At 56.7% G+C, this 26,654-nt stretch overlaps 1 protein-coding gene across 1 annotated transcript; it reads left to right on the top strand.

Moving 5' to 3' along the window:
- Positions 1-6,500: 6,500 nt before the first annotated feature.
- On the top strand, positions 6,501-9,099 carry SOCS3 (suppressor of cytokine signaling 3). Its single transcript, XM_054047369.1, has 2 exons — positions 6,501-6,598; positions 7,052-9,099. Exon 2 carries the CDS (start codon positions 7,120-7,122, stop codon positions 7,747-7,749), a length of 630 nt encoding a protein of 209 aa, XP_053903344.1. The 5' UTR covers positions 6,501-6,598; positions 7,052-7,119; the 3' UTR covers positions 7,750-9,099.
- The last annotated feature ends 17,555 nt before the right edge of the window (positions 9,100-26,654 follow it).

Genomic DNA, 26,654 nt, shown 5'->3' with positions numbered 1-26,654 from the left:
GCTGCGCTCTGCCGGGTCCCCCAGCGGGGCCAGAGTCCTGCTCAAGCCCTCCGTGCTGGACCTGGCGTCCATGGTCCTCCCCCCACCCCACCCCGCCAGCTATGAAACAGTGACACTTGGCCAGTGCGGGGAGGCCTGTGGGCGTGAACGACGGAACGGCACAGGCAGTGCACCTACACTATGGAACTCACTGCTGCGGAGAATGATCGGGCACCTTCACTGTGCTCAGAACCTCCTGGGACAATAATGGCATCACACCCTGTTTGGCAACAAAATAGCATTCCTTGATCTTCTAGATTGTAAGGTCACTAGGATATGGACTGTCTTGCTACACAGTGCTAAGCACATTGAAGGCACTTTTAATAATAATGCATCATTTATCTAGGTACAGGAAAGTTGGTTTGTTTGCCTGGGTAGTGAGTTTACAGCAGGACAATGGTGTCTGTGCTGAAGGGAGGCAGATGTACATACAAAGTATAGAAGTAACCTGACCTTGCAGTTATTACACAGACAAAACTCCCATTGAAATTTGTGGCAGTTTTACCTACATCACAAATGCTGAATTGGGCCCAGAAGTATGAAAGGGTTCACCTAGCAGCTGGAGGTGTGAACGTGAATACTGAGCATTACAAGTCAAACAAAAATGCCTTGACATCCTACTCATCTGTGCTGCATTGTCACTATTGATCTCCAAGGGACTCAGCAGAAATCCTGACATCTTTGTCCATCTTCTGAGTGCCACAGCCAGAATGCCTGGCCACGTCAGGGCCATGCCAGCCTCTACATCTTCCCTTTCAATCCTCTCGCCATTTTCCAAATAAACAAGCAGAATGCAATATTGCTTGGGGCAGCATGTCTGAGAACATTCCCTGTACTGAAACCAGAGAATGAAAATCTCTCCACAGTAAGACGCTTTTGTAAGGAACTGCTGGGCTCTTTACGGTGTCCGTGGATACCGTCTGATTCAGAAAAAGCAGGAAATCCTGAGTTAGGGCTGCTGCTGCCAAAGTGTCTGTGATTCACCCCCAAGGCAAAACCAACACAAATAACAGCCGGAAAGACACCCTGCCCAGCGGCTGTTGGCTTTCAGATTTAGGCCCCATCTGGCTTATGCCCATGAGTATTTGACCAAAACCAACTTTTAATTATTATTTTTTTTTAATCAAAACATAGTTTTGCCTTTCCTCATACCCTACCATTGTCTCTGCTGTAACTGGCAGCTGGACACCAGAATCAACAGTCAGCTACTGGAGTCCCATCCTCATAGCTAGATTTACTGTGTGTGCACATGTCCTGCAGATTACTGCTGCCCAAATTTGGACTGGGGTCCTTCTGGGGGGCCATAATCTGCCACTTTCCCACATAAGACAAAAGGGTACATCTCTTCCTCCCTCCCCCTGGTAAGACTACTAGGAACTGTGCTATATTAAAGAGTTATATTACTCTTGGAGCCTTCTGACTCTCCAGAGCCCTTCAGAAACCAAAGGGACTAGCAGATTCACCCATGCAAGTTCAGAAAAGAGCAAATCCAAAGCAGAGTCGGAGGATCAAAACCAAACCTACTTAAGGATTTAGAGGGGATTTTAGAAAAAACAGACCTATCAACTCAGTGAAAAACTTCTGTGATTCAGCCCCAAAACTTCAAAGATTCTTTCTTTTAAGTGTAGTCTCCTGTCAAGCTCTATGGGGGAGACATACTCAGATGTCTCTTCCCCCAGTCCCATATCGGTCTATGACTACCATATTTGAGGTTGCAGTTGGGACCCAAGTCTAAGATGGCTGCATGTGGATGATGCTCTTTCATATTTCACAGAGTTCCCCTGAAGTGATCAGAACACTAAGGTGCTCAGATACCACAGTGATGACCATGGACTAAAAACCTTTAGTAGAATACATTTTGCAACAGCTCCTCTAAAGCTGATAAATGTTGTCTTCTGTGATGGGCAAGATAAATGCAGTTCCTCCATGCGCTCTGAAACCTGAAATTCTCCATCCCATCAAAGCTTTGTTTTTCCCAAAAGGGTTTTGCCAGGTCACCACTGGAAGAGAATATTGCTTGTCCAGAGCCAAGTCCACCATTTAGTCCCCAGAAGAGGCAGCCCGGGGGAGGCATGGTTCAATTTCTGGCTGATGATGCAGAGGACAGATGAAAGTCTGAGACAGAGCCTTGTGGAAGGCACATGCCAGACCCCACTCTGCCTGGGGGGAGGGAAAGGAGAGTGAGTTCACTGGGGAAAGAGCACAATCAGCTCTTGTGGGTTTTATTTTCCAACTTATATTTTAAATTGTCCAGAATCTTGTCATCTGAGATGCTATTGCCCAACAGCCTCTTACTCAGCGGCTCAGCCACACGGGCGGCAACTCCAAGGAGCCGTAGGAAGCTCATTTTTGATAAATGAACATGTCCTCCCTGCAGCCAGGTTTCTGGAACAGAATCCCCTTAGATGGGGCTTCTTGTTTGTTGTCCTGTCCCTGCGCTTGTAAACTGCAGGCAGATAAATGAAGCTCTCTTGATATCAAGGGAATCTCAGCAGTTTGTGGCATGGCAGGCAGCCAGGGGCTGCTCTGGAGCCTTCTACACAAGTCATCCTTTGGCAGATAGTGCAGGGAAACACATCATTATCTAATCAGGTTACTTCAGAGGGAATTCCCAGCGTTCAGGGCTACAGAAGTTGTCAGGGCAGAGCAGAATTTACAGCACATGAGTGTTAACGGGACTATCCTGCAAAGCCTAGTTTCCCTAAGGTCTGACCTGCATCCCCTGCCCTGGACCTCAACACACACCTGTCAATGTACCTCCAGCCCCTGCTATTCCAACCCTAGTTCTCCCTCACGCATGCACAGCCCTGCCAGTGCCCCTCAGGCCTGACAAGCAGCATTCCCTGTTTCCAGTCCCAGGCCACACCCAGCAATGCTAATGGAGGGTGGGGAGTGCTGCTAGCCTGCATTCTGGGGGAGGTGCAGTCCTGATTGTCAAACACTCCCTGCATGTGTCAGATGCAGTCAGAGGTCAGTCTGCAAGGAGCTTTGGGCCTCTGCCCATGCCTTTGATCAAGGTCTTGAAGAAACTAGTCAAAACACGAACAATTGTATTGGCACAAAGGGGGAAGGGCTCATTGTCTGTGGCAGGCAGGAGGCAGCTGGGCTTGGAGACTTTCCCTGACCCATATATTTATGCATCCGAAGAAGTGGGCTGTAGCCCACGAAAGCTTATGCTCTAATAAATGTGTTAGTCTCTAAGGTGCCACAAGTACTCCTGTTCTTTTTGCGGATACAGACTAACACGGCTGCTACTCTGAAACCTGCCATATATTTATGTAGGACTTTCAAAATTGTGCTTTGAATCTTCAGCCTCCCCCGATCCCCAGGCCACCTCACCCACAGGAAGGGGATTGTTGAGGCAGGTTCATTTCTTTAGCATAAATGACATTTCCTAGCTCCTAGGTTTCTTGAGGCTGCTATTTACATTGATAGAAGCGAAGCTGCCTGTCTGAGGGGTAGGGTAAATTTGTGCCTAAAACATGGGAGGGGCCACTTGCAGCCTTCTCAGGCATCAGGCTGGCATCCCCATTTGGAGAGGGTGGAGAACAGTCCATGAATTCCAAAGAGGAATCCCGGAAGTGGCATCCCGGGATGCCCAAATAAATCTGTTCGTCTTTAAGGTGCCACCAGACTCCTTGTTGTTTTTGTAGATACAGACTAACACGGCTACCCCCTGATACTTGATCCCGGGATGGGGTGTGCTCAGCGTGTGGCAGGGCGCTGGCCATCCACCATGCACACAGAGAAGGCATGCTCCTATCTCAGAGGGTCTCCCCTACCTCAGTGATGATGGGGGAACCCCAGCCCTAAGGCTTGTTTCAGGAGAGAGCAAAAGGGGCTATTGAAGGTACATTGGTCCTCAGTTCCACCCGGCTGCAGAGTCAGACCTAGCATCCAGCCAATGGGACTGGGCTTCTTTTCCGCAGCAGCCCCTCCCCTCATCCTCCCCACTGTAGAGTGGAGCCCGGCACTGCCAGCAGGGGCTCTCTGCCACCCAGGGCCTTCTCGCTCCTCCTTCCCTTGGATTTCACCACTCCTGCTTTAGGCAGAGTTCCAGGACTCGTTTGCATTTCAGACCAGCTGTTTCACCACAGCCTCACTTCCCAGAACTACTCCTTTTGTGTTTATTCCTGACTGGCAGCAGCTCCAGGGCAAATGAAACTATTTAAAACAGAATCCACGGACAATGTGTGTTTTGTATGGTCAAAGTTGACAATTGCCAAAATTAAAGTTTTAGAACCAGCTGAGAAGCCAGCTTAGCTATCCTCATCTGCCTGCTTGCAACTCCTCCAAGAGACAGGGTGGGGGAAGCCAGGTCTTCTATTGGCCCAGCTGCTGTTGTGAGAGAGACCAGCTTTCCCTCCCAGCAGGAATTGGTGCTCCAATGAAAGATGTGACCTCACCCACCTTGTCTCTCTAATACCCTGAGACTGACACAGCAACTACACTGTAAATCCTCAAGCAAATGGGGAACATTGGTGGACCTCCTGGCCCTTCCCCCTCTGACAGCATCTGGCCAGCTTGACCTGCCAGCAAAGTGTATTTGAATTCTTTGGAAGAGTCGTTGGCCCCTGCCTCTGGTCTGGTCCCTTCTAACTGGGGCTGGAGAACCCTGTGGACCAGATTCTTTGCTAGGCTATGAAGAGGCACAGCCCAGCGAATGAGGGGATCCCGGGCTGCTCTAACAGCGGCTTGGCTTCCTACATGTAAAGTGCCCCGGACACGTCCCCTCCTATGCACACACCCCTATGCTGAGGGCTGGCACACTACTGCCTATGCCAAGACTGCACTGAGGAGGATCCCCAGGGGCCAGTCAAGCCAGCTCTATATAGCAGCTGAGCCCAGAATCAAGCCTTTATTTTTGTTAGGAATATAAAGCTAACCTTTGCTCCGTCATTCCTCTCCCCACTGACTGAGGCACTTTAAGTGCTGCTGCACATCCAGTTGTTGAATAATCCAGTAACCTGACCCCTTTCTCAGAGCCCCGGGTGCGTTTAATCATGTTAGGGGAGAGTTTCACCCTTATTGTTCCCAAATGTTAAATCAGGGGTTTTTTTTTCCTTCCCTGCAGCTCTTCTGGGAAGTGCAAATGAGGTCAACGGTGGCCTGGAATGTTGTACTTGAATTAAACTTCAGAGCCATCAAGACATTTGATCCACAAACCTTTCCATAACAGATTAGTAACTCCCTTCCCCTCCCACCAGCAGGGCTGAGGGGATGGCAGTTCTTCTCAGAGAAAGGCTCCCAGATGAACTCCCTGGAATTTTTGATCTCATGCCTGCTTCTGCAGCACATTCTGCATGCTAGCGGGGAATACCGGGAACCCTCAATGTCCTTTGAGTGGCAGCAACATAAGGAGCCGTCTATCAGGGGAAGAGGCAGGAGGGTTCTCCAAGGCCATTTTTGTTTGTACTTTGGCTCTTCCACTACATCTCCCCATATGCTGTAGTTTGGGGGGGGGGGTATAAACTGCAATTGGTTTGCTGCGCTAGAGGCTAGTGGACAAACAATTCACCTTTTGGGAGCTCACCTCTAAACTTTGGAGCCCCAGACACATCAGGTACCTTTGCCTGCCTCCAGTGCCTCTTTCGACACAAGGCACTCAAAGCACTTTGCAAACACTGGTGAATTAGCCTCCAGCCCCTGGGAAGCCTTAGCCCAGCTCACAGTTGGAGGAAGGAAGACAGGGGCAAGCCACAAAGGGCATGGGAGGCAGAGCTGGGACCAGAACCCAGCCTCTCTGTGTCTGGATCCCAGGCCAATCCTTCCTCTCCCATCTACACCGCAAAGAGCTCACACCCGCCAGCCCTTGGGCTTCTGCCCCCGCTCGCCTCTCCTGCTTCCTCCCCACTGTTCTGACTGCCCTCCCTCCTCCATCTCCTCTGCGCCCCGGGCCCTTGACACCCTCCTGCCGTCTGTCCCGGGCAGCAGCTGCCCCACTGCGGCCAGGGCAGGCAGGGCACTGCCTAGGCTGCTGTAAGTTTCCATCACCTGTCCTGGGCAGTGCCCTGCAGCTGGAAGAGCCACTCCGCACCCCACCAGCGAACTGCCTTTGAACAGAGAAGCTCCCCAGAGGCAGCCGCAGCTCCCGAGGTCTCTGCCCCAGGGAAGGAAGCTCCAGCCTGGGGGGCTCACGGGCAGGTTTTCCAGCGAGCTCAGCGCCCCGGGAGCCGCTGGGCGCTCCGGACAGCCCGGCTCGCCCGGCCCAGGTGCTCGGCGCGGCGCGGCTCGGGGGGGCCCGGCCGGAGACTCACCGCTTCTTAGAAGGAAAGCGCGCGCCGAGGCGCGGGGGGAGCCCCGCGCTGCCCGGAATGGGCCGGCGCTGCCTGGCGCGCTGCCCGGGCCGCCCGGCGGGCGGGGCCGCGGCGTTACAAGAAGAAGCCGAGTTCCAGGAAGCGCGGGGCGGGGCCGGGCCGGGCCGCGGCGATATAAGAGGCGGCCCCGAGCGGCCCCGGCAGCTTTGGAAGGCGCCGAGCCGGGCGCGCACCGCTGAGACCCCGCCGCAGCCCCTGCCCTGCCCGCAGGCGAGATCCGCGCCGCCGCCGCCCTGCCCCAGGTAACTGTCCCCGGCCCGGCCCGCCGGGCACCGAGCGCCGCTGGGAGCCGGCCCGCCCCGGGCATGACAGCTGGGTACAACCCGGCACGCTGCGAGGTGCAGCCTAGAGAGCGCCCGGGGGCACCCGCGGGCAGGGGGAGCTGGTACCGGGGGAGGGGGCAGGGGGAGCTGGTACCGGGGGAGGGGGCAGGGGGAGCTGGTACCAGGGGGAGCACCCCAGGGGCACAGGCGGCTGGTACTGGGGGAGCTAGTACCAGGGGCGGGGGGAAGCACCCTTTGGGGCAGGGGGAGCTGGTACCAGGGGGGGCACCTCGGGGGGGCAGGGGGAGCTGGTACCAGGGGGGGCACCTCGGGGGGGCAGGGGGAGCTGGTACCAGGGGGGGCACCTCGGGGGGGCAGGGGGAGCTGGTACTGGAGCGCTGTTTTTCTGACTCTGTCCTTGCCTCCGTCCAGGTGATGGTTTAGCAGCCGCTGCACAAGGCAGCAGCACAGCAGAGCTCGCAAAGCTGGCTCCCTGCGCCATGGTCACGCACAGCAAGTTCCCCGCTGCTGGGATGAGCCGCCCGCTGGACACCAGCCTGCGCCTCAAGACCTTCAGCTCCAAGAGCGAGTACCAGCTGGTGGTGAACGCTGTGCGCAAGCTGCAGGAGAGTGGCTTCTACTGGAGTGCAGTAACAGGCGGCGAAGCCAACCTGCTGCTGAGCGCCGAGCCGGCTGGCACCTTCCTCATCAGAGACAGCTCCGACCAGCGGCACTTCTTCACCCTCAGTGTCAAGACTGAGTCGGGCACCAAGAACCTGCGCATCCAGTGCGAGGGCGGCAGCTTCTCTCTGCAGAGCGACCCCCGCAGCAGCCAGCCCGTGCCCCGCTTCGACTGCGTCCTCAAGCTGGTGCATCACTACATGCCTCCTTCCCCGTGTTCCCTCCCCGAGCAGCCCGGGGGGACCCCACACCCGAAACGTGCCTACTACATCTACTCTGGGGGCGAGAAAATCCCGCTGGTGCTCAGCCGCCCGCTCTCCTCCAACGTGTCCAGCCTGCAGCACCTCTGCCGCAAGACGGTCAATGGACACTTGGACTCCTACGAGAAGATGACTCAACTGCCAGGCCCCATCAAGGAGTTCCTGGACCAGTATGATGCCCCCCTCTAAGGAGTGCGGAGGAGGGAGCAGCATATGGCACAAGCACAAAAGGGTAGGGGGCACAATGATCTACTGGAGCATGAACTTGCAGGACAAAAACAGACCCCCTTCCCCTTTGGAAAGGGAGTGGGGGGATGACCGTGAACTTAGGGGTGACCAATGGGCCCTGCCCAGCACAGAGACGTCTGCAGTTGTGTATGCGTGTTGGGGTTTGGAGCCCCTCTCGGTAATGGCAAGAGGCTGACGTTACTTGACTAAGGATTAACATACTGAAGCTCCTGTACACAGCCTGCCTCCCCTTCTGCAGCCCAGTGAGAACTGTGTCTGTTTCTGGGGCGGTCCCACCAGATATGAGGGCAGCTGCTGGGAAGGAGCCGTGCTGAACCGTTTGCAAACAACACGTGCAAGGTGTGTATCTTGCAAACTGCTGTCGCTCAGCTGTGGCTCGGATCCTCTTCCCCCATTTTCTGGCCACCAGGACCAAACTGGAGCTGGTCTGGTAACAAAGCCAGTCTGAAGACCGTAGAAGGAAAGCACTGGAATCCAGCTAGTGCCTGAGAACTCTTCCTCAGTTTTAAGGGGAAAGTGTTTTTTTTACCTCTCACCGCCTCCTTGTGGGTGGAAGCTCCTTTCACACCAAGCCCCAGACTTGGAGGATGCTGCCTTTTTCCCTCACTACCATTATCCAGGGGACTAAGCCTTAAACTCCATCCTCGTCCCATGGGTTGGGTTACTGCACATTACAGGCAACACTTACAATGATGGTCCAGGCTATGAATCGTGAATCCCAGTCGGGAAAGGAGCCCGTCCCGATGGCACATCGGCACCAAGGAGTTTCATGTGAGCAGGACGAGCACCAACGGGATGAGTTGTTAGACCGTTATTCCGAAGTGCTGCCCCATCCGGGCTTCTCCCAGAGCCTGCCCCAGCCCCTGGACTCTCCGCTTCACAGAGGGCTCCAGAAGTTGGGATTCTCTACAGTCTCTGGCTGGATCTGGGGCTGCGGGTTTGCCTGGTCCCCAGCTGCACTGCTCCATGGTGGCAACCGTGGCACTGATCCCTACAGGAATGTAGCAACAACGGAGCACCCTGGAACCGGTCCCTTGGTACCCGCTGTCCCTGTCGAGGTGGGGAAGGGCAGTTGGGTTTTTCTGGTTTTTAGAGAAAGCACCATTTACAGCCCTGCCTGAATCACATCTTTTATAAAGATTCTGCCTTCACCTCCAGCCTTGAGGGCTGAGCTGAACATGCTTGAAAACTCAACATAAACCAAACTCAGAAGAAACTTTGCACATATTTATATTTATATTCAGAAAGGAAGCATTTCTGTAATTTATAATAAAGAGCACTATTTTTTAATGAAAACCCCACCTCCTGGTTTTGTCTCGCGCCCCCCACCTCTGCCTGCCAGACCTTAGTGAAACACACACGGTAGACACAGCCTTCCACATGCAGCCACTGCCATCGCTTTAATGATAATGGGGTCACAAGTATCTGGTTTCAGACCATTTTTAATGCCAGGATCTAACAATTATTCATAGCTTATGTCAGGCGAGAGCGATTCTTGAGAGCGGTGGCATTGGACAGGCCAGCCTGCAGTAGTACTGCGAGGTATTGTAAAGTACCTCGGAGCAGCTTAGATGCTGGTTTGCAAACAGGCTGCTGTGGTCGCAGCTACCCGAATCTTGCTGGCGCTGAAGGGACAAGCGACTTCTATTGCCAACACTAGAGGTAATTAAACCATCTCCTAGGGAAGTCACTTTCCAGACAAGTATTAACTGCCTCCTGAGACCTATTCTGAGGCACCATTTCATGGGCATGAGCTCCAGGCCCAGAAATAAACCTGCCAGTTCAAGTAAAGAGAGGCCAGAGGATGGATCACATGCAGAGGAATTAACCCTCTGATCATTTCTCTCCCCCCCCCCCCCACCCCACCCCAAGAACACAGCAGCAGCCTGTGCTGCGCGAGCTGTGCTCAGGGGAGACGGTCGTGGGGCTGCCCAGGTTTGCCTGTCTGAACAACTCCCACAAGGGCATAAGAACGGCCGGACTGGGTCAGACCAAAGGTCCATCTAGCCCAGTGTCCTGTCTCCCCACAGTGGCCAATGCCAGGTGCCCCAGAGGGAATGAACAGAACAGGGAATCATCAAGTGATCCATCCCCTGTCGCCCATTCCCAGCTTCTGGCAAACCTTGTGCTTCAGTCCCTGTGCTGTGTGCACAAGGCTGCTTCCTACAGCTCTGCCTCCTGACAGAAAAACAGGGGGGCTCCTACTCCTCCCCACTGTGGGACCAGCCAGGCCCTCAGCCCCACCACCATCCCTGACACTTTCTATCCAGTGCAGCATTAAACCAATTCTAGTTAATACCCCACTAGGTCAGTGCTGCGGGAGGGCTGCAGGTTTGCAGGGTCCCCGTGCCAGAGGGCTATGGCAAGAGAGGTGTAGTGGCGTGGGCAGGGCTGCCAGGGAATTCACACAGTTGGCACTGGGGCGAGGGACCCCCCCACCACCCACTCAGCAGCACTTTGGGAGAAACTCTTTATTTTTTGGAACCAAGCCAAATGCAGGGGCCATGAAAGGTGCCCGGGTCCCAGCCGCACCCCCAGCCACACGCAAGGCTGGCTCGCTGCCTCTCTATTTTGGTACCATTCTCTCCAGCCCATTGTTCCAGCCCTGCCAGGAAGAGTGACTTCCCAGCCTGGCCAGGAACCGAGGGAGTTATGCGAAGAATGTCCAGGCAGCGCAGAGTGGGTGGCACTCTGCCAGGCCTTGCTGAGGCACATCCCCGACGTCAGCACCATCTGATCCCAAACACCACACCCACGCCCCTCCCCGGAGCTGGGTCTCCCAGGCAACAGGGCTGGAATATCACTGTTTATTCTCAGCCCAGTGCCAGGAAATTAGGCCGTGCTCCTCCCTCCCCTTCCCTGCTGCCTGGGGGAGGGTGGGGGGGTAGCCGGGGAGGCCAGAGCAGGGGTGCTTACGGGTAGCCTGTGGGGAGAGGGGCCAATGATTTGCATGGGAAGGGCTGTTCCAAAGGCTCCCTGGGGGGAGATGGTGGGAGGCCAGACTGGGCCAGAGCTGGCAGCACTCGGCTAATTCTGGGGAGACTCCCAACGCCTCAGTGGCCGTGGAATAGGGGAGTTGTGCTGCCCAGGGAGAAGTGTGACCAGGAAGGGTGTCTCAGCTCCTGGGGCCTCAGCCGTGCTCCCCACAGGCCAGCGGGCTCCCTCGGAGGCAGCGGGACATGCGCAGAGCCCTCAGTTTGCCCACGTTGAGCTGCAGCTCCCAGAGAATAAGCTACAAGTGACCGGCAGCGGCCTGCAGTCAGGGTCATCACTGCCATGCCCTCAGCCAGCCCGGCAGAGCTCCTTGGGGGCCTGCCATTACCCATATCAGCTGCACCTGGGTGCCACTCAACTCCCCCTCTCTTGGGCTGCATTGGGCAGAGAGCACCAGGTTAGCAGCTGGGGGTAGTGCCAACTCCCCAATGACCAGTGATGGGGCTCCCAGGCATGTCCCCAGTAGAGCCCCTGAGAAGCGAGAGCACCCTGGGGCCTCACAGTGCAGGGGGAGGGTGGCTCCCCTGGCCTGTTCGTGCTAGAGGAAGGCCAAGGTTTGTTTCAATACCAGGTCCTGTCTACATGGCCCCTGAGCCTCCTTGGCCCCCAGCCCCTCATCTTCCTGCTGTAACCACCTGGGATTTCTTGGCCTCCCACAAGAACCCCTGATGCTTCCTCTCCCTCTGCTCAGGGGCCTCTTCCCTTTTGCCTCAGGAGCCGGTGCCGTGCTGCAATCAGCTGGTGACTCGGAGAGTGCGGGAAGCCTTGTGAAGCTACCCGCTTCTTGGAACCTCCCCAGCCCCACAGCAGCAGTGACACGGACGACCAGTGGGCAAACCCCTGACAGAGATTTCACAAGCCTCTCGCCTCCCCCAGAAACGCCAAATGGACTTGACCCTGCATTACGTAAGGAGCTATTTCTGTGCGTCATGGACGGTCAGTTCCCCGCTGCCCCACTTCTGTGCCTGGGAGAAGGGCTGAGCTCACCAGCACAGTAATTTCCTGGACCAGGAAGACCTGCTCCACCACACATGGGGATTAGGTGGACCAGATCATTGTGATGAGCTCGAAGACCCCGCACTAAAGCAGGGCTAGGCACAGAGCAGCACTGGGCTAGGGAGGCCCCACCCCATAGGTGCTGGAGCTAGGGGAGCTGCCGCACCCCCAGCTTGAAGTGGTTCCATCCTATACAGGGTTCACAGTTCGGTTCAATGGCTCTCGGCTTCCCTCTGCAGCTGCAGGCAGCGGGATCGTTTAAAAGGACCCTGGTAGCCGGGGCAGGGGGATTTGGGGGATCTGCACCAGGAAGTGAGGCTGATGCCTGGAGCTGAGAGAGGAGGGGCTGCAGCGTTCTCACTGCAGCTACAGCTCCTACGTCGAGGACAGGTCCTCCACCTCCCCGAGAGGCATAACTGTGTCAATGGGAGATGCCCTCCCATTAACCTAGCCCTGCCTACAGCGGGGTTAGGTCAGTGTAGCTGCATCACTCAGGGAGGGGAAATCCACACCCTGTTATACGGCGTAGAGCAGGGCTAAGGCTACGCTGGCGCGGCCATGAACCAGGCTGCCCGCCCTCCCCCCGCCCAAAGCATGGGACGTTAGCCCACTGACGGACTGAACAGATCCTCCTGCGGCTGCGGCTGTGACCACGCCCCGACGGAGAAGCCACAGCCCACTGGGAAGCGACCGGGGGGGGAGTAGAACATGGGTGGACCAGTGAGTGGTCCAGGTACTGTATCACCCCACCAGGGCCCTAAGTCAGTCCCAATGGAGGGGGAGGGCTTGTGTCCATTTACCTCATCAGCCCATATCCCCATATGGCAGAACCCGAAGGGGAGTGGAAGAGACTCTCGGGCTGGGTTGAGGCCAGCTGCATATATCTCAGCCAGGGCCCCTCTAGAATAAACTGGCCAGAAAGATGGTGTCACCACTGCCTGACCATTAGCCCAGCTGGCTCTCAGACTGGCCGGCAGGCGCCACGCAGGAGCACCACATCGGGAAGGGGCAGGAGAGCAGTGGAGGATGGGAGCTGGGATTAGAACTCCGCACTTACCTGGTGCTTCACTAGCACTAACCAGTTCACCTCCCACCCCTCCTGGTGAGGGTGAAGGAGGTGAAGTGAATCACGTGACACCCAGCCAGGCCCTGGCAGAGCCACAGTTAAACTAGCACTGGGCTCCCAGGCTGCAGGGAGTCTGGGGACCGGGCCTACCCCCCAGTACCCTCACAGCCGAACTCCCGCTCTGCACCATTTTGACGTAAGCCCCATCGCACAGAGGGGAACAAAGGCCCTAAGTGACACAATTAGAAACCTAGGTATTGTCTGGCTGGAAAACCCCACCCATCTGCCAAGTCTGGCACCTCGGCTGCCACAGCAGAGATGGGTCAGTGCTCCAGGATCACCTACTCTCCCAGGAGAGGAACATTTCTTACCTCAGCGGCCAATAACTTCTCCCCGGCCGGGGCCTGCAGAGCCTGCTCCCCGTGTCCTGGGCAGCATTGGTTCCTGTGATACCCTGAGAAATGGCCAGCTCTTTCCCACGCAGTTCACCGAAAGCACCCGGGTACCCAACCGCCCTGAGGGGAAGGAACTAGCCTCCTCGCACCTGGCCAAGGGCTGGGAGCTCTGGAAAGCTCAGAGCATAACGAGCGGGGAGTGCGGCTCCCACTACAGGATTCCAGCAAATCGCAACAAACTCATGCGCTGCTTAACTGCACTCAAGGGCGACCCAAGCCGCACCATATCCGTAGCCTCTCTGGACGTCAGAGCCCCAAGGTCCTGAGGCAAGTTTCTCCTGGAGGGAAATGAAGGTAAAGGCCGGACTCCCCCACCCGCACCTCACTGACAGCTGGGCCAAGGCGTGTCCTGTGTGAGTGGGCGGAGCGCTGATTGGCAGCTGCCCAGCTGTGCTTGGGGGCTTGGCCTAGTCTCTCCTCCAGGTGACACTGGGCCACATTCGTCCCTGGTGGGCACATGGGCTTCAGGGGAGTTGTGCCAGGAATGAGTTTCATCCAGATCTTGCGGCTCTCGGCACAGGGCCCGAAGTGTGGGGCAGGGGGGCAAAGCCCTTTAATTAATACCCTTTGGGCTTCTTCAGCGCCTCTCGTCTATGGGGCTCACCGACACCTGCATCTCCGAGTGCCCAGGAGAGAGACGGAACCAACGTGGGCCAAGATGTTCAGTGACTGGTGATGGGGTGGGGTGGGGAGGTTGAGAAAGTGAATGCTCAGCTCTTTCTGAAAAATCAGCTAGCTGAAGCCAGCACCCAGAATCCCTGGTCAGGTGTGAAAATCTTGGCCATACAGTATGAGAATTCTCTGGCCACTAAATGCAGCCACCTCTGGGGTGGAAAGCAGCAGCTCTTCAACAGTTACCAACAAAATATCTCCTTCCACCAGAAAAACCGGCCATTTGTCCAGCTCTTTGCTTCCCCTCAATTAACCCGAAGCTCAACTCAGTGCTTTAGCCCTGGCCCTGAGGTCATTGTCTCTCCTTAATGACCTGAGGTGAGGGACACAGTCAAAGGCCTTTAGAAGATCTCAAGAAATAATACCCACTGACTCCGCAGTACCATTCCCATTGGCTCAGTGTGCGACCACCGGTGAGCACAGCCCCAACTCCCCTCACAATCCAAGGGAGCGCTAGATTAACCTAGGTGCTGTGTGTATCCCGCCTCAGTCCTCTTCCTGGTCCGCAAGCTCCTAGCTCTGTCGCTCCTGGGCTTCCCCGGAGCCCCTGGGCTGCACGCTAGCAAAGCAGCGGAGAACCACAGCTTGTGAGCACTTGGCTGCTCCACTCACTGAGCCCTGAGGGACAGATGCTGTCAGATGCACATGGCAAAGGCCCTGCCAGAGCAGAGACACCCCGCTGGGAAGACTAGACCCAAAGATGTAGAGAGCAGTCGAGGCGTGTTCCTGGGGCACCCCTGCCTGACCTAGGGCCCATTCACAGCTAGGCGATGTTTGTCTGGGGGGGGATTCTGCATCCCTTGTGCACATGGAATGATCCCATTAACTCCAGTGCTCCTGGCTGAGGAATTGGGACGTGCCCCTGGGCTCTCCTCGCTGTGGCATGTCACCGCACGATGCCCCATTTGCTCTGGAACACAACCAGAGACATTCAGCACTGCCCATCTGGCTGGACAGGACGCTAACTCGGCTTGCGGGGGACCAGACTGCTGAGTACGAGGCACTCGGCCTAGTCTAGACAGAGCCGTAGTCAGAACAGCCACTCATGCTCCCTATCTTTGATCCAACCAGTCTGCAAAGGGAGCGTGCTGATTTCCAGGCCCTCGGGAAGTGGGGCTGTGTTCTGCCCAGGGATTCCCTAGAGCAGTGGTCTCCAAAGTGGGGTGCGTAAGAGGATCTGTCGGGGTGCGCGGCAGGAGGAGTGCCGCCGGAGCAGCGCCGCTTTTTTTTCCCTTCGACAGTTCGGCCGGGAGCAGGGGATGCATGCTCAAAAAGATTTTACTGGTTGGGTGCGCGATCAAAAAAGTTTGGTGACCACTGCCTTAGAGCTCTACAGTAAGGACAGGGAATGTTCTTGTTAGGAACAAACATTGACACACAATCCCTCCAACCTCCCAGGGTTCATCTTCACAGGGAGACCAGCATGCATACAGCTCCCTAAGTCACACAATGTCCCTTGGCAACTCCACAACTGCTCACGGGAAAAGATGACATCAGGAAAGTGGGAGAGGGATTGTTAGCTTCCTGTAATGTGATTCATCAGCTAGAAGAAAAGAGGAGCGCCAGGCCCCATGGACTGACCAGTCCCTGGGAACCCGCAGCCATCTGTTCTGCACTATGGGAAACTGGCCTATGAGTGGGAACTCATGAAACACTCTGTAACTGTAACCTCCGCCTGCCTCCCAATGTCATTGTCTTCCCCACACTGTGCTGACCGGCACAACTGGATCATAGCAGCCAGCACGCCTAGAACTGGCGGGCAAGAGAGACTGACCCATGCCTGCCAGGCTCCAGCCTCTGAAAGCAGGAAATAGATCACTAAACACCTGGCATGGGAATAGGGTGACCAGATGTTCCGATTTTAAAGGGACAGTCCCGATTTTTTGGGGCTTTGTCTTATATAGGTGCCTAATACCCCCCACGCCCGTCCCGATTTTTCACACTTGCTGTCTGGTCCCCCTACATGGGAAGGCTGTTGGGAGGGAGAGCTCAGAAATAGCCAATGTGGAGCTCCCAAAATAGGGAGTGCGGCTCCTTTGCAGGGACATCTGGGAAAAAAAAACCCAAACGTCCACAGCTCTGAGGCCTGGTGTCAGAACCTTTGTGTTCTGTCTGCCTGTGAGAATGAAGTGATGCTGGGATGGGAGGCAGGCGGTTGGCTGCCCCAGCTGGTGATGGGCAGAGACCCCCTTCTGCCCCCAGGAGAGTTCAGAAAGGAGACTCCCCTTCCCTCCTCTGCGCTGGCTCCTTACTCCCCTGACACTGACCTGTTGCGGACACTGTCTGTGGGTCACAGCATGAGCCTGGCAGAGCCCAGGGGCTCTGAGCAGCTCTGAAGCTGGCATGCTGAATCCAGCCAGTTTCCCGTGGCGCTGGTCTGAGTCCTGTTACTGTAACCAAAAGAGAGAAAACGAGCTGTCAGCCAGGAGCTGGAAACCCAGGTCAAAGGGCTGCAGGAAATGACCAGGACCTGGGCCCCACCAGCAGGACTGCAGCTTTCAACCCAGCACAGTTGGTACAACAAACCAGCAGCCATCAGTCGTGAAGGCCGCAGGGCTGCGGCTCAGACCAAGGTGCCGTGCAGCCACCTAGGCAGTATCGCTGGAAAGCTAAACCCGCCTGGCTTGGGGAGCCCTGTCTGCGAGCAGCGGAGGGGCTGTTTGGCAGAGCCCCTGGGGCTCAGCATGGGGAATGGGGCTCAGCTAAGAGGGAAATTCTGGTTGAAGATCCAGACCTACGTTGTCTGGACACCCTGGGCTGGGTTCGGCTGCTGATGCTGCTGTAAGTGGAGTGCAGGCCTGCAGGTGAGATCCAGCCAGACGGTCCCCTGCTCCTGCTTGGCACAGTCACAGGCCTGGGCGGGTCAAGCAGCTGGCTGCAGGACACAGCAGGGAGGCTGGCCTCCAGAACAAGGTGAAGGACCCAAAACAAAGGAACTTGCCCCAAAACTGCGCAACAGTTCCTAGGCGCAGGGTCGCGCTGAGCGGCCCCCGAGGCTATCACGGAGGTGGGAAGAATGTCACATTTAGTGCCCGGCACTGGAAATACCCCGGGCAAAGGCCTGTTCCTGTGCAGGGGCTGGGTTATCACCTGTCTCTATCCTGCGTGCTCCAGGCCCATGAGGTACCCACAGAGACCTGGCTCCTTCCCCCACCCAGCGGAGCTCAGAGGAACCCCACTGAGGTCAGCAGGACACGGCTGTGCAAGGTGAGAGAGGAGTAGGCCCAGGCATCCGCAGGGGGGCTCCTGTTGTGAGTGACTGGTGACTGCATGCCCAGCTCCAGGGCTCACATCCCCATCTGCTGTCCCTTCTGTCCTTGCCAGCTCCAGGACACACTTGCATCCCCTGCAGAACTTCCCAGTAGGGCACAGGTAGGGGCTGTGCTGCTGCGGGGCAGTTACCACCTGCTCCTCACAGGGGGATTGCTCTTGGCCAGGGCCGGGATCCCAGGGAGATCTGGGAACACTGGCCTGAGAGATCTGCTCCCTCTCCTGTGCCAGCTCCCACTCACAAACATGCTCCTGACACCAGAGGGGCTGCTGGGCAGGGCTGGGGATGGCAGAGCTGAGAGCCAGGCCTGAGCAGATCCTGTACGTTCCAACATCTGCTGCCTCCAGGCTGGGGTCCCTACCAGCTCCGGGCAGGGGGGCAGGGGCCTCTGGCAATGCTCTAGGATTGATTTCAGTCTCTGCCTGGCTTTGGGGAAGGGGAAGGGCTGGTAACTGCCAGGTGGGCCTGGAGCCCAGAGCTGAGTGTCCCCGAACGCAAACTGCAAACAGAGGCACGCAGGAAGCTCAGAGGCAGGTGAGTTCATCCCCTAAGAGGGACAAGCACATTAGGAAGCGCCCTGAATCGCCCCCAAGGGCTGCTGTTCTCAGGAAGGGGCTCGGGCGGGGTGTAGCTCCGGGACAGCCCTTCCTGCTGGCTCGGGAAGAATCCTCACAGCCCCATGACGATGTTCCTGTGGCTCTGGCGCGGGGCTGGGTCCACGTCCCTGCTCTGCCACATGTGCCCTGTGGGCCAGTCACCCAGGCCTGCCTGCACCAAAACCTCGGTTGACCCAGTTCCGTCGCTCAGGCCTGTGAAAAACGTCACGCCCTGGGCAGCGTAGGTCGGGCGCTCTAAGCTGGGGTAGCTGTGGCTAGCCTGATGGAAGGAGCCTTAGCTAACCTTAGCGATTCCCTCTCGAGGGGATGGATATACCACAGCGATGGAGGAACCCACCACCACACTATGGCACTCCCCAGCTGTGCCCCGGCTCTGCCGCCTGGCTCTTTGTAGGGACCGTCTCCCTCTATGGGCAGTGCCCAGCACAAGGGACCCTGGTCTCAGACAGGGCCTCTGGGTGCTGCGGGAATAAACACCATCAGACCAGTAAGACGAGGCTGAGCCATTGACTCTGGCCTGGCATCTCTGGCAGAGGGCCACTCTCGAGGTCAGGAGCTGGGCTAGGGACTCCATAGGAGTGGGAATTGCTCTTTATTGCGGCATGTTGGACACATGTTGCTGGAACCTGATTTTCCCCCTCCCCTGTCCCCACCCCGCCTCCTGCCCAGCCTTTCAGGGAACTGAGCACTTTTAGCAGAAGTGTGAGCACAGGCAGGGGGAGGGGACGCTCCACGCCAGGGCTGATGTATATTTTGGGACAGAGAAGCTGCTAATAAAAAGTCCTGTTTATGTTTCCATAGTAACTCATTGCTGTTGCTCTGTCTCCAGCGAGCGCTACGTAAACTCCTAAAAGGAACCAGCCAGCTGCAAATTCCTCAGTTGTTCCATCAGTGCAGTTCCTAGCTGAGTCTTCTCTGCCCAGTCTGAGACACATGATGTCACTGCTTTCCCCTCCAGCATCTCCCTGGGCTTTCCAGACACTCTAACCGCTGAGCCAGGCGGAGCTTCGCCTGCTGGTCCCAGTGGAGAGGAGCACGCACTCAGCGTAACTGACATCGCAGCAGGGCCCATCCTGGGGCTCCCTGTGGCGCTCACTCTTTGCCGAGCAGCCATTGTAACTAGCAAGTGCATTGGCCATCCCAGTCCAGAAGAGACCCAACGGCCCAGGTGGGTAATGTGCTGAGCTGGGGTGCAATGGGGCCAAGCGTTGGGCACAGCCTCCCCAGGGGGGCACAGCCTGTGTGCAGCAGGGATAGGGGCTCAGGTGCTGGGGTGCAAACCCAGGCAGTGGCAACGAGAATGGGGCTCCAAAGGACCTGGGACTGCTCCATACAAGCTACTGGCCTTGAGCAGACACCGTCTACCACCGAACAACTGTGTGGCTGGATCCCCCCGGCTGTCTATCTCCACGCTGTCAGTTCGGCTGGTTCTCGTGCAAGTCAGGGCAGCATTATTCAAACCTGGCACCTGAAACTGCGTCCACAAAGCCTGTTTCCACACGCACAGGGGAGCAATCTGTGCCCAGCCGCAGAGCTGATGGGATCTGCAGCCCACCTCGCCGCTCCGCCACGGTCTCTGGGTCTGACGGCTGCAACAGGAGGGCAGCCAAAGGCCAGAGATTTTAGAAGCAGCCCTGAAAAATCCCCCAAAGCCTGAATCACTGGGCAGGAATTACACGCACACACGCACACAAACCACCCCACGTTCACACACACAAACCGCCCCCCGCACACAAACCACACGCACACAAACCGCTCATGCGCACGCGCACAAAGCACCCCACGTTCACACACACAAACCACCCCCTGCACACAAACCACACACACACAAACCGCTCATGCGCACGCAGCACCCCATGCGCACGCACATACACACACAAACCAACACACACACACAGGAGCTCCAGACGTTTACAGCAAGCTCCTGTATTCAGGTGGAAGCTGAGGGGCAGTTGCACGCTTGTGGGAGGCCTGGTCCGTTTACAGGGCCAGACAGGATTGCTTAGGTTTGCCAACCCTCCAGGCTTGTCATGGAGTCTCCAGGACTTAAAGCTCAATCTTTAATTAAAGACGTGTTAAATCATGTGATAAAACCTCCAGGAATACGTCCAACCACAATTGGCACCCCTGGGCTTGCTTGGAGCCCAGCTGTGTCCGTCTCAGTCCCTGCCCGCCCAGTCTGACGGGCATTAACCATTAATCCTGAGCCCCGGAGACAATACAACCTAGCGACTAACATCTGGGAAAGCAGTGGGGTGGCCTCTGCCCTTCCCCCTGTGCCAGCAGCGCTAGGGCATCCCAGGGAGCAGGGGGACGGCCTAGGGGGCAGCCAGCTCCACAGGGAGGTTCCCCCACTGCCCGTGTCTGCACTGCCAGGGACAGGAGAATCCACAGGGATGGGGGGAGTGTGTCTCCTGCCCTGCCTTAGTGCCCGCTAGCTGGGCTGCCGCAGGGGCGCGGGAAGGCCCTCATGCTCACTGCCCACCTGGGCCTTGTGGGATGCTCTAGCTCCTCACCCCTCTATGTCCCCTCATGGCCTCTGTCTCAGCCTGGGCGAGCCCCTCGGCCCCGGGGTCCCTGTGGGGGGGCTCCTCCGAAGTGGAAGAGGACTTGGGAAGGGAGCTGCTAGGAACAAAGCCCCACTTCCCCCTCGGGCGTCTGGGTCCTACTAACCGAGGCGTCAGTCCCTCAGACACAGGCACAAATTGCCCAGCTGATGGAGAAGAAACCTCTCTCCACAGGGGCTTCCCGGGTGGCCCTGCCAGAACTGGGGCTAGCTTGGGTGCGCCACTCTGGGGGGCATGTGGACAGCCCCTGTTTAAACCCGCCGAGTGCAGCCTGTGACCTGCTCACGGGTATGGCACGCCAGCTCCTGACAACACCCCATGGCCAACTCACGACGTCACACATCTCGTGGGTTTCTGTGATGTCTTAAAGCCCCAGTGCCGAAACCCACAGCGTGCAGGAGACTCGCAGCTCCTGACAAGCGCCCGTTTCCACTACTTGTGCTAGCAAAGAAAAACTTGACAAGAGGATGTAAGTGCCCCGAGGCAAGCGCCCCGTGATGCCCCGACACGCCCACCCGCTATTCAAGTGCCTCGATGCCAGTGTACCCTGAGACCCCCAAAGCGAGCACCCTGGATATGCCCCCCCAATGCCAGTGTGCCAGTGCCCCTGACATGAGGACCCCAACTTGAGTGCCCCAAGCCCCCAACACCTCTGATGTGAGCGCTCCCTCACAGCTCGCACACCATAGCACAAGGAAACCCCCCCCACACTTTTCCTGATTTTTAAAACAGTCTAATGATTGTGTGGCCTGCCTCTCAACGTCTGAGTGCTGGAGAAAACCCCTCCTCGTTTGCATCATGCATGCAGGAAGATATAAAGGGAACTAACTGCTGGGCAATGTGACAGCTGGGGGAGGTCCAGGCCCCGTCTAACCCCACCCAGGGTGCTTGCATAGAGTCATGCCAATCCCATGCTGACGTGACGGGGCTTCCCATTTGACAAGCAGCCCTGGGCAGGATTGCTGGAGGACCTGGGGGCTTATGCCCGCCCCTGCTGCAGCCCCCTGGGCCCTGCTCCATGACCAGGTGAATCTTGTTAGCTGGAATTTCCCTGTCCTGTCTTGTGCCCTAGCTCCAGGAGGAACAGGAAGCAACATCTGTCAGTTTAAAATAGCAAGCAGGACTCCCTTGACAGTCCTCTGGAAGGGCCAGGGCTCTGTCACCAGCGTCACTGCCACAAGCCCTGGGGCACTCGGCCCCAAGCCAGGGGTGTCACAGGACCCGGCTCATGCAGGTGCCACACGACACTGCCGAGCTCCCGGGGGGGGGGGGGGGGGGGGGTTTACAGGGGCATTCAGGGGAGGCTTCCTGGATTCAGAGCCAAACTCAGGCTCCCTCCCAGCCCCCGTCAGCCCTGTCTCCCAGCAACACAGGGTTAGATCAGGGCAACCAGGCCAGCCCAGAACAAACTGAACCATCCCCTGAGCTCCAGCTGCAGGGGCCTCTGTCTCTGGGGGAGCAATGTGCATGTCTCGGGCCTCTGGCTGCTGCGTGTCAGGGCAGCCGTGCCAGCTGTTCTGAGGGACATGTGGGATCCAGTGGAAACATGAAGACAGATGCCACTGGAAAATTCAGATGCTCCCTGACTCAACAGGACCCACAGGGAGCCGTTCCAAGCCACACTGAGGAAGAGAGCAGATCCTCCCTGCTCCGACTGGAGGGCTTGGGTCAGGGACTAGGACTTCCCTCCTGTCCCATTCGCTGAACAAAATTTCCACCCCCCCGTGTTATCAAAGTTCCAGCAATGCCCGGCCTCACGCCAACAATCCTCCTTCTCGGGCCAGCTTGGCTCTCAGCCAGCTTCCCGCAGCCCCGGCCAGGAGTGATGGCAAGTACCCTGCTCCTGGGGAAAGCATTGGGGTCCCAGGCCTCAGGGTACATGCCAGCAGAGTCGGCCCCTCCAGCACAGAGTGACTCCAGCCCGGGCTGGTGCTGGGTCAGTCAGGACTAACTCCTGGGGCCAGGCGCTGCCTCCAAGCTGAGTCTGGAGTCTGGGGCAGGATAGGAAGATAACTGTGTCCTTAAGGAACAGCTCAGCTCCATGAGCAGAATAGCAGAGCGGTCTGAGTCGAACCTGAGCCCCCCAGTGTACTCCCCCGGCAGAAGAGAGGGAGGCATGGGGGAGCACCCGGGGGGCAGGACACACTGTTCCCTAGCAAGTGCCGAGAGCATCAGCCCTTTGCAGGTGTCCCGAGCCCCACAGGCCCTTGAATCTGCTCCACACAGAGGGCAGCAGAGGTGGCCCCATGCCTGACTGGGCAGCTGATTCCAACCTACCAGCCAGGCCCTCTCACTACAGCTCTTCAGCACAGGCAAAGACACAGGGACCTAGGACTTGTGGTACCTGCACGGTGCACAGCAGGGAGTGCCAGGCTCACCTCCAGGTGCATGTGTGAGCAGAAGTCATGCCTGGCACCAGTGAGGCCAGCCCCCTGCCCAGCCACCCACTTCCTGCTGCAGCGTCCCCGGCACTTTGCCACACACACCCCTGCTACGGCCACGCATTGCGCTGGGCAGGAGCAGGGACGGCTCTAACTTTTTTGCCGCCCCAGGCAAAAAAGAAGAGTGCCTCCCTGCCATAACACACACCCTCCAGCGCTGCGCCGGGCCACTCAAACCCCCGCCCCGAGCGCCTGCCCAAACCCCTGGAGCGCCGGGCCGCTCAAACCCCCCCGCACCGAGCGCCGCGCCGGGCTGCCAAAACCCCTGCTCCCCAGAGCGCCGCGCCACGCTGCACCGCGCCGCCCAAACCCCCGCCCCCCGGAGCGCCGGGCTGGGCCGGCCAAAGCCCCCCAAGCGCCGGGCCGGGCCGCCCAAACCCCCGAGCACCGCGCCAGGCCAGCCAAACCCCCACCCTCCCCCGAGTGCCATGCCGGGCCGGCCAAACTGATGGCTGAATTTGATGCTGTATTCCAGGAACATCTAAGAAGAGTCACCACCCAAGAAATGTACACACAACACTACCTTGGAAAAACAATTGAAACTGAGATCAGACAGTTACTGCCAACAAAAGTCTAACAGAAGACTGTGGCAGATCTGAAGTCAGCATCAGGGCCGGCTCCGGCTTCTTTGCTGCCCCAAGCAGCAAAGGGTAAAAAAAAAAAGATAAAGCCGCGATTGGCAGCACTTCGGTGGCAGCTCTACCGCGCTGTTTCATTCTTCAGCGGCAATTCGTCATCCGGTCCTTCCCTCCAAGAAGGACTGAGGGACCCGCCGCCGAATTGCCGCCGAAGACCCAGACGTGTCGCCCCTTTCCATTGGCTGCCCCAAGCACCTGCTTCCTGCGCTGGTGCCTGGAGCCGGCCCTGGTCAGCAAGATATTACTCTGTTATTCTGGACTGCACATCTGACATCAGCCATACGGCACAAATGACTTTAATGGTGCGTTTTGTAATAACAACAGGACCTAGCGAAAACGTCCCTGCAATGGTGACTGTCAGAGAGCATTTTCTAGAATTTATTGACATTGATGATACTACAGGAGCTGGTATGACAAATGTGCTTCTTAAAAAGCTGGAAGATACGGGAGTTGCGATAGCTGACATGAGAGGTCAGGGCTACGATAATGGTGCCAACATGAGAAGAAAGAACAGAAGAGTGCAGACCCGGACCAGAGAGTTAAACCCTCGGGGGTTTTTTGTCCCGTGCAGTTCTCATTCGTTGAACTTGGTGGTCAGTGATGCAGCATTAGCTTCTAGTGAGGCTGCTGAATTTTTTAATGTAATTCAAAGCATCTATGTATTTTTCTCTGCATCAACTCATCGATGGTAAATTTTGAAGCAACATCTGGGAACATCTGACACTGAAACCACTGAGTGCCACACGATGGGAAAGTCGAGTGGAGGCGATAAAGCCTATTAAACACCAAATTGGGAAGATGGATGATGCCATAGTTGCCATTATGGAGGAGAATGCTATGACAGGAACTGTTCATGGGAGAACAGTGGCAGAGGGAAATGGAATCACCAGAAACATACATAACTTCAAATTCCTGTATGGCGTAGTGTTGTGGCATGACATACTGTTTGAAATAAATGTTGTAAGCAAGAGACTCCAAGGTGTTGACCTTGATATATCTGGAGCAATGAAACTGGACAAAGCAAAGTCATACCTACAGTCTTACCAATCAGGTGAGGGATTTCAAAACGTTCTGAAGAGTGCACAGAAGTTGGCAGAGGAACTTCATACTGACATTATTTCCCCACCCATTCAAGAACACAAGAGTCACTGAAGAAGACGACATTTTGATTACGAGGCACGGGATAATCCCTTAAGAGACCCCAAACAACAATTCAAAGTTGAATTCTTTAACCAGGTGCTAGATTGTGCAGTACAGTCAGTTGAACGTTTCATGCAGCTCAAGGAACACAGCAGTATATTTGGGATGTTGTATGATATTCCAAAATTCCTCACTATACCTGAAGAAGACCTACACCAGCAATGCAGGGCACTAGAGACAGTGTTGACACATGATGACATGCGCGATATTGATGCGAGTGATTTAGGTGATGAACTGAAAGCCCTTTCAAGATACATTTCAGCAGGATCAACTCCAAACGCTGTTCCGGAATATATGTGCACAAATAAGATGTCCACCCTCTTTCCAAATGCTTTTGTTGCTCTGCACATACTTCTAACACTTCCTGTAACAGTTGCCAGTGGAGAACGCAGCTTCTCCAAGCTGAAGTTAATAAAAACACATCTACGCTCCACAATGACACAGGAGAGGCTGGTCGGCTTTGCAACCATTTCAATAGAGCATGAGCTGACCCAGACTGTGGACCTTCAGGAAGCAGTTCAAATCTTTGCAACCAAGAAGGCACGGAAAGCACCACTTTGATTATTCAAACAGATAAAAATGCCAGTGTTTACTATGCAGACAAGAAAAGTTACATTTGCTGTTCAGTCGTTTGAAAGTTAAGAGTTACCTACAATTTTTGAACAAGGCATTTTAAGTTGTTAGTTCTCCTTTATTGGGGTAGGTAGCAGAGCAGTGCCATGAGAGGAGTAGAACAGGGAGAAGGCAGAATTGAGAACTTTCAAAGTTTTGGCCCAAGCCAGGGCGCATGGGGGCGTCGTTTGAGCTCCCCACCTCAGGTGCCAAAATGTTGTGGCCCGGGCTGGATTCCTGAGGCACCGGCCATGTTTCCCTGCCCCCAGAGCGGTGACAGCAGCCCCCGGAAACATGGCAGCAACCTCCCCAGCAGCAGTAGGTAAGAGCCGTCTCCAGCCAGAACCCAAGGGCTGCACCTGATCTGTGCACAAGGGGGCCGGCTACCCTCACTACAGGCCTCACGGTGCCAATCTCCAGCCACTGGAGCAGCGCCCGGGGGTGCCGCCTGGGTCTGGCTCCGCTGCACTGGCACGGCAGGGTACTGGGCCCCATCGCCCCAGCCCCAGGCTTCGCCCCCTGCTGCCGGCCCAGCTTTCAGCCCTGTACGGAGACAGATGTTTAGGAGGAGAAAAGCAATCCCATTCGGTTTCTATGGAAACAGAGGAAGTTTTCCTCCCTGCAGCAGCAGCTGGAACCCAAAAAAAGTCTTGACATTTCAGAGGATCGGTTCAAACAAAGCCGCGTTGTCATGGCAACAGGAGCCACAGGCTGTCACTGCAGACCCCCCCACACACACCCCACACCCCCGATCCGGGGACACAGCCAAGGGAGAAGAATAAGAAACAACAAGAGCAGCAACTGGCTCGGCTCACAGAACAGCTCGGGGCTGGGGAGTTCTTCAAACCGACCCCCATGGTCATTCCTCCCATCTTGGGCACGGCTGACCCAAGGGGATACAGCTGGCACTAGCCTGGCACAAGCTGGTCAAATGATCAGCCAGGCCAATGCCACAGTGCAAACGCAAACTCTGCCACCGTATTCAATGGACAGCCTCGCTGATCTGGAGACTCTTCAAGGAATTCAGCTCCCATCCCCACGGAGCAATCCCGTCCCCTCCACACCATCCCTGCCCCGTCCCCTCGGTCCCTGCCCCGTCCCCTCCACACCATCCCTGCCCCGTCCCCTCCACACCATCCCTGCCCCGTCCCCTCGGTCTCTATCCCATCCCCTCCACACCATCCCTGCCCCGTCCCCTCCACACCATCCCTGCCCGTCCCCTCCACACCATCCCTGCCCCGTCCCCTCCACACCATCCCTGCCCCGTCATCTCGGTCCCTGCCCCGTCCCCTCCACACCATCCCTGCCCCGTCCCC

This window comes from Malaclemys terrapin, chromosome 13, assembly GCF_027887155.1.
Source record: "Malaclemys terrapin pileata isolate rMalTer1 chromosome 13, rMalTer1.hap1, whole genome shotgun sequence".
Classification (NCBI taxonomy): domain Eukaryota; kingdom Metazoa; phylum Chordata; order Testudines; family Emydidae; genus Malaclemys; species Malaclemys terrapin.
Note: the sequence above shows the minus strand (reverse complement) of the source record. Positions and strands in the feature narration are given on the sequence as shown.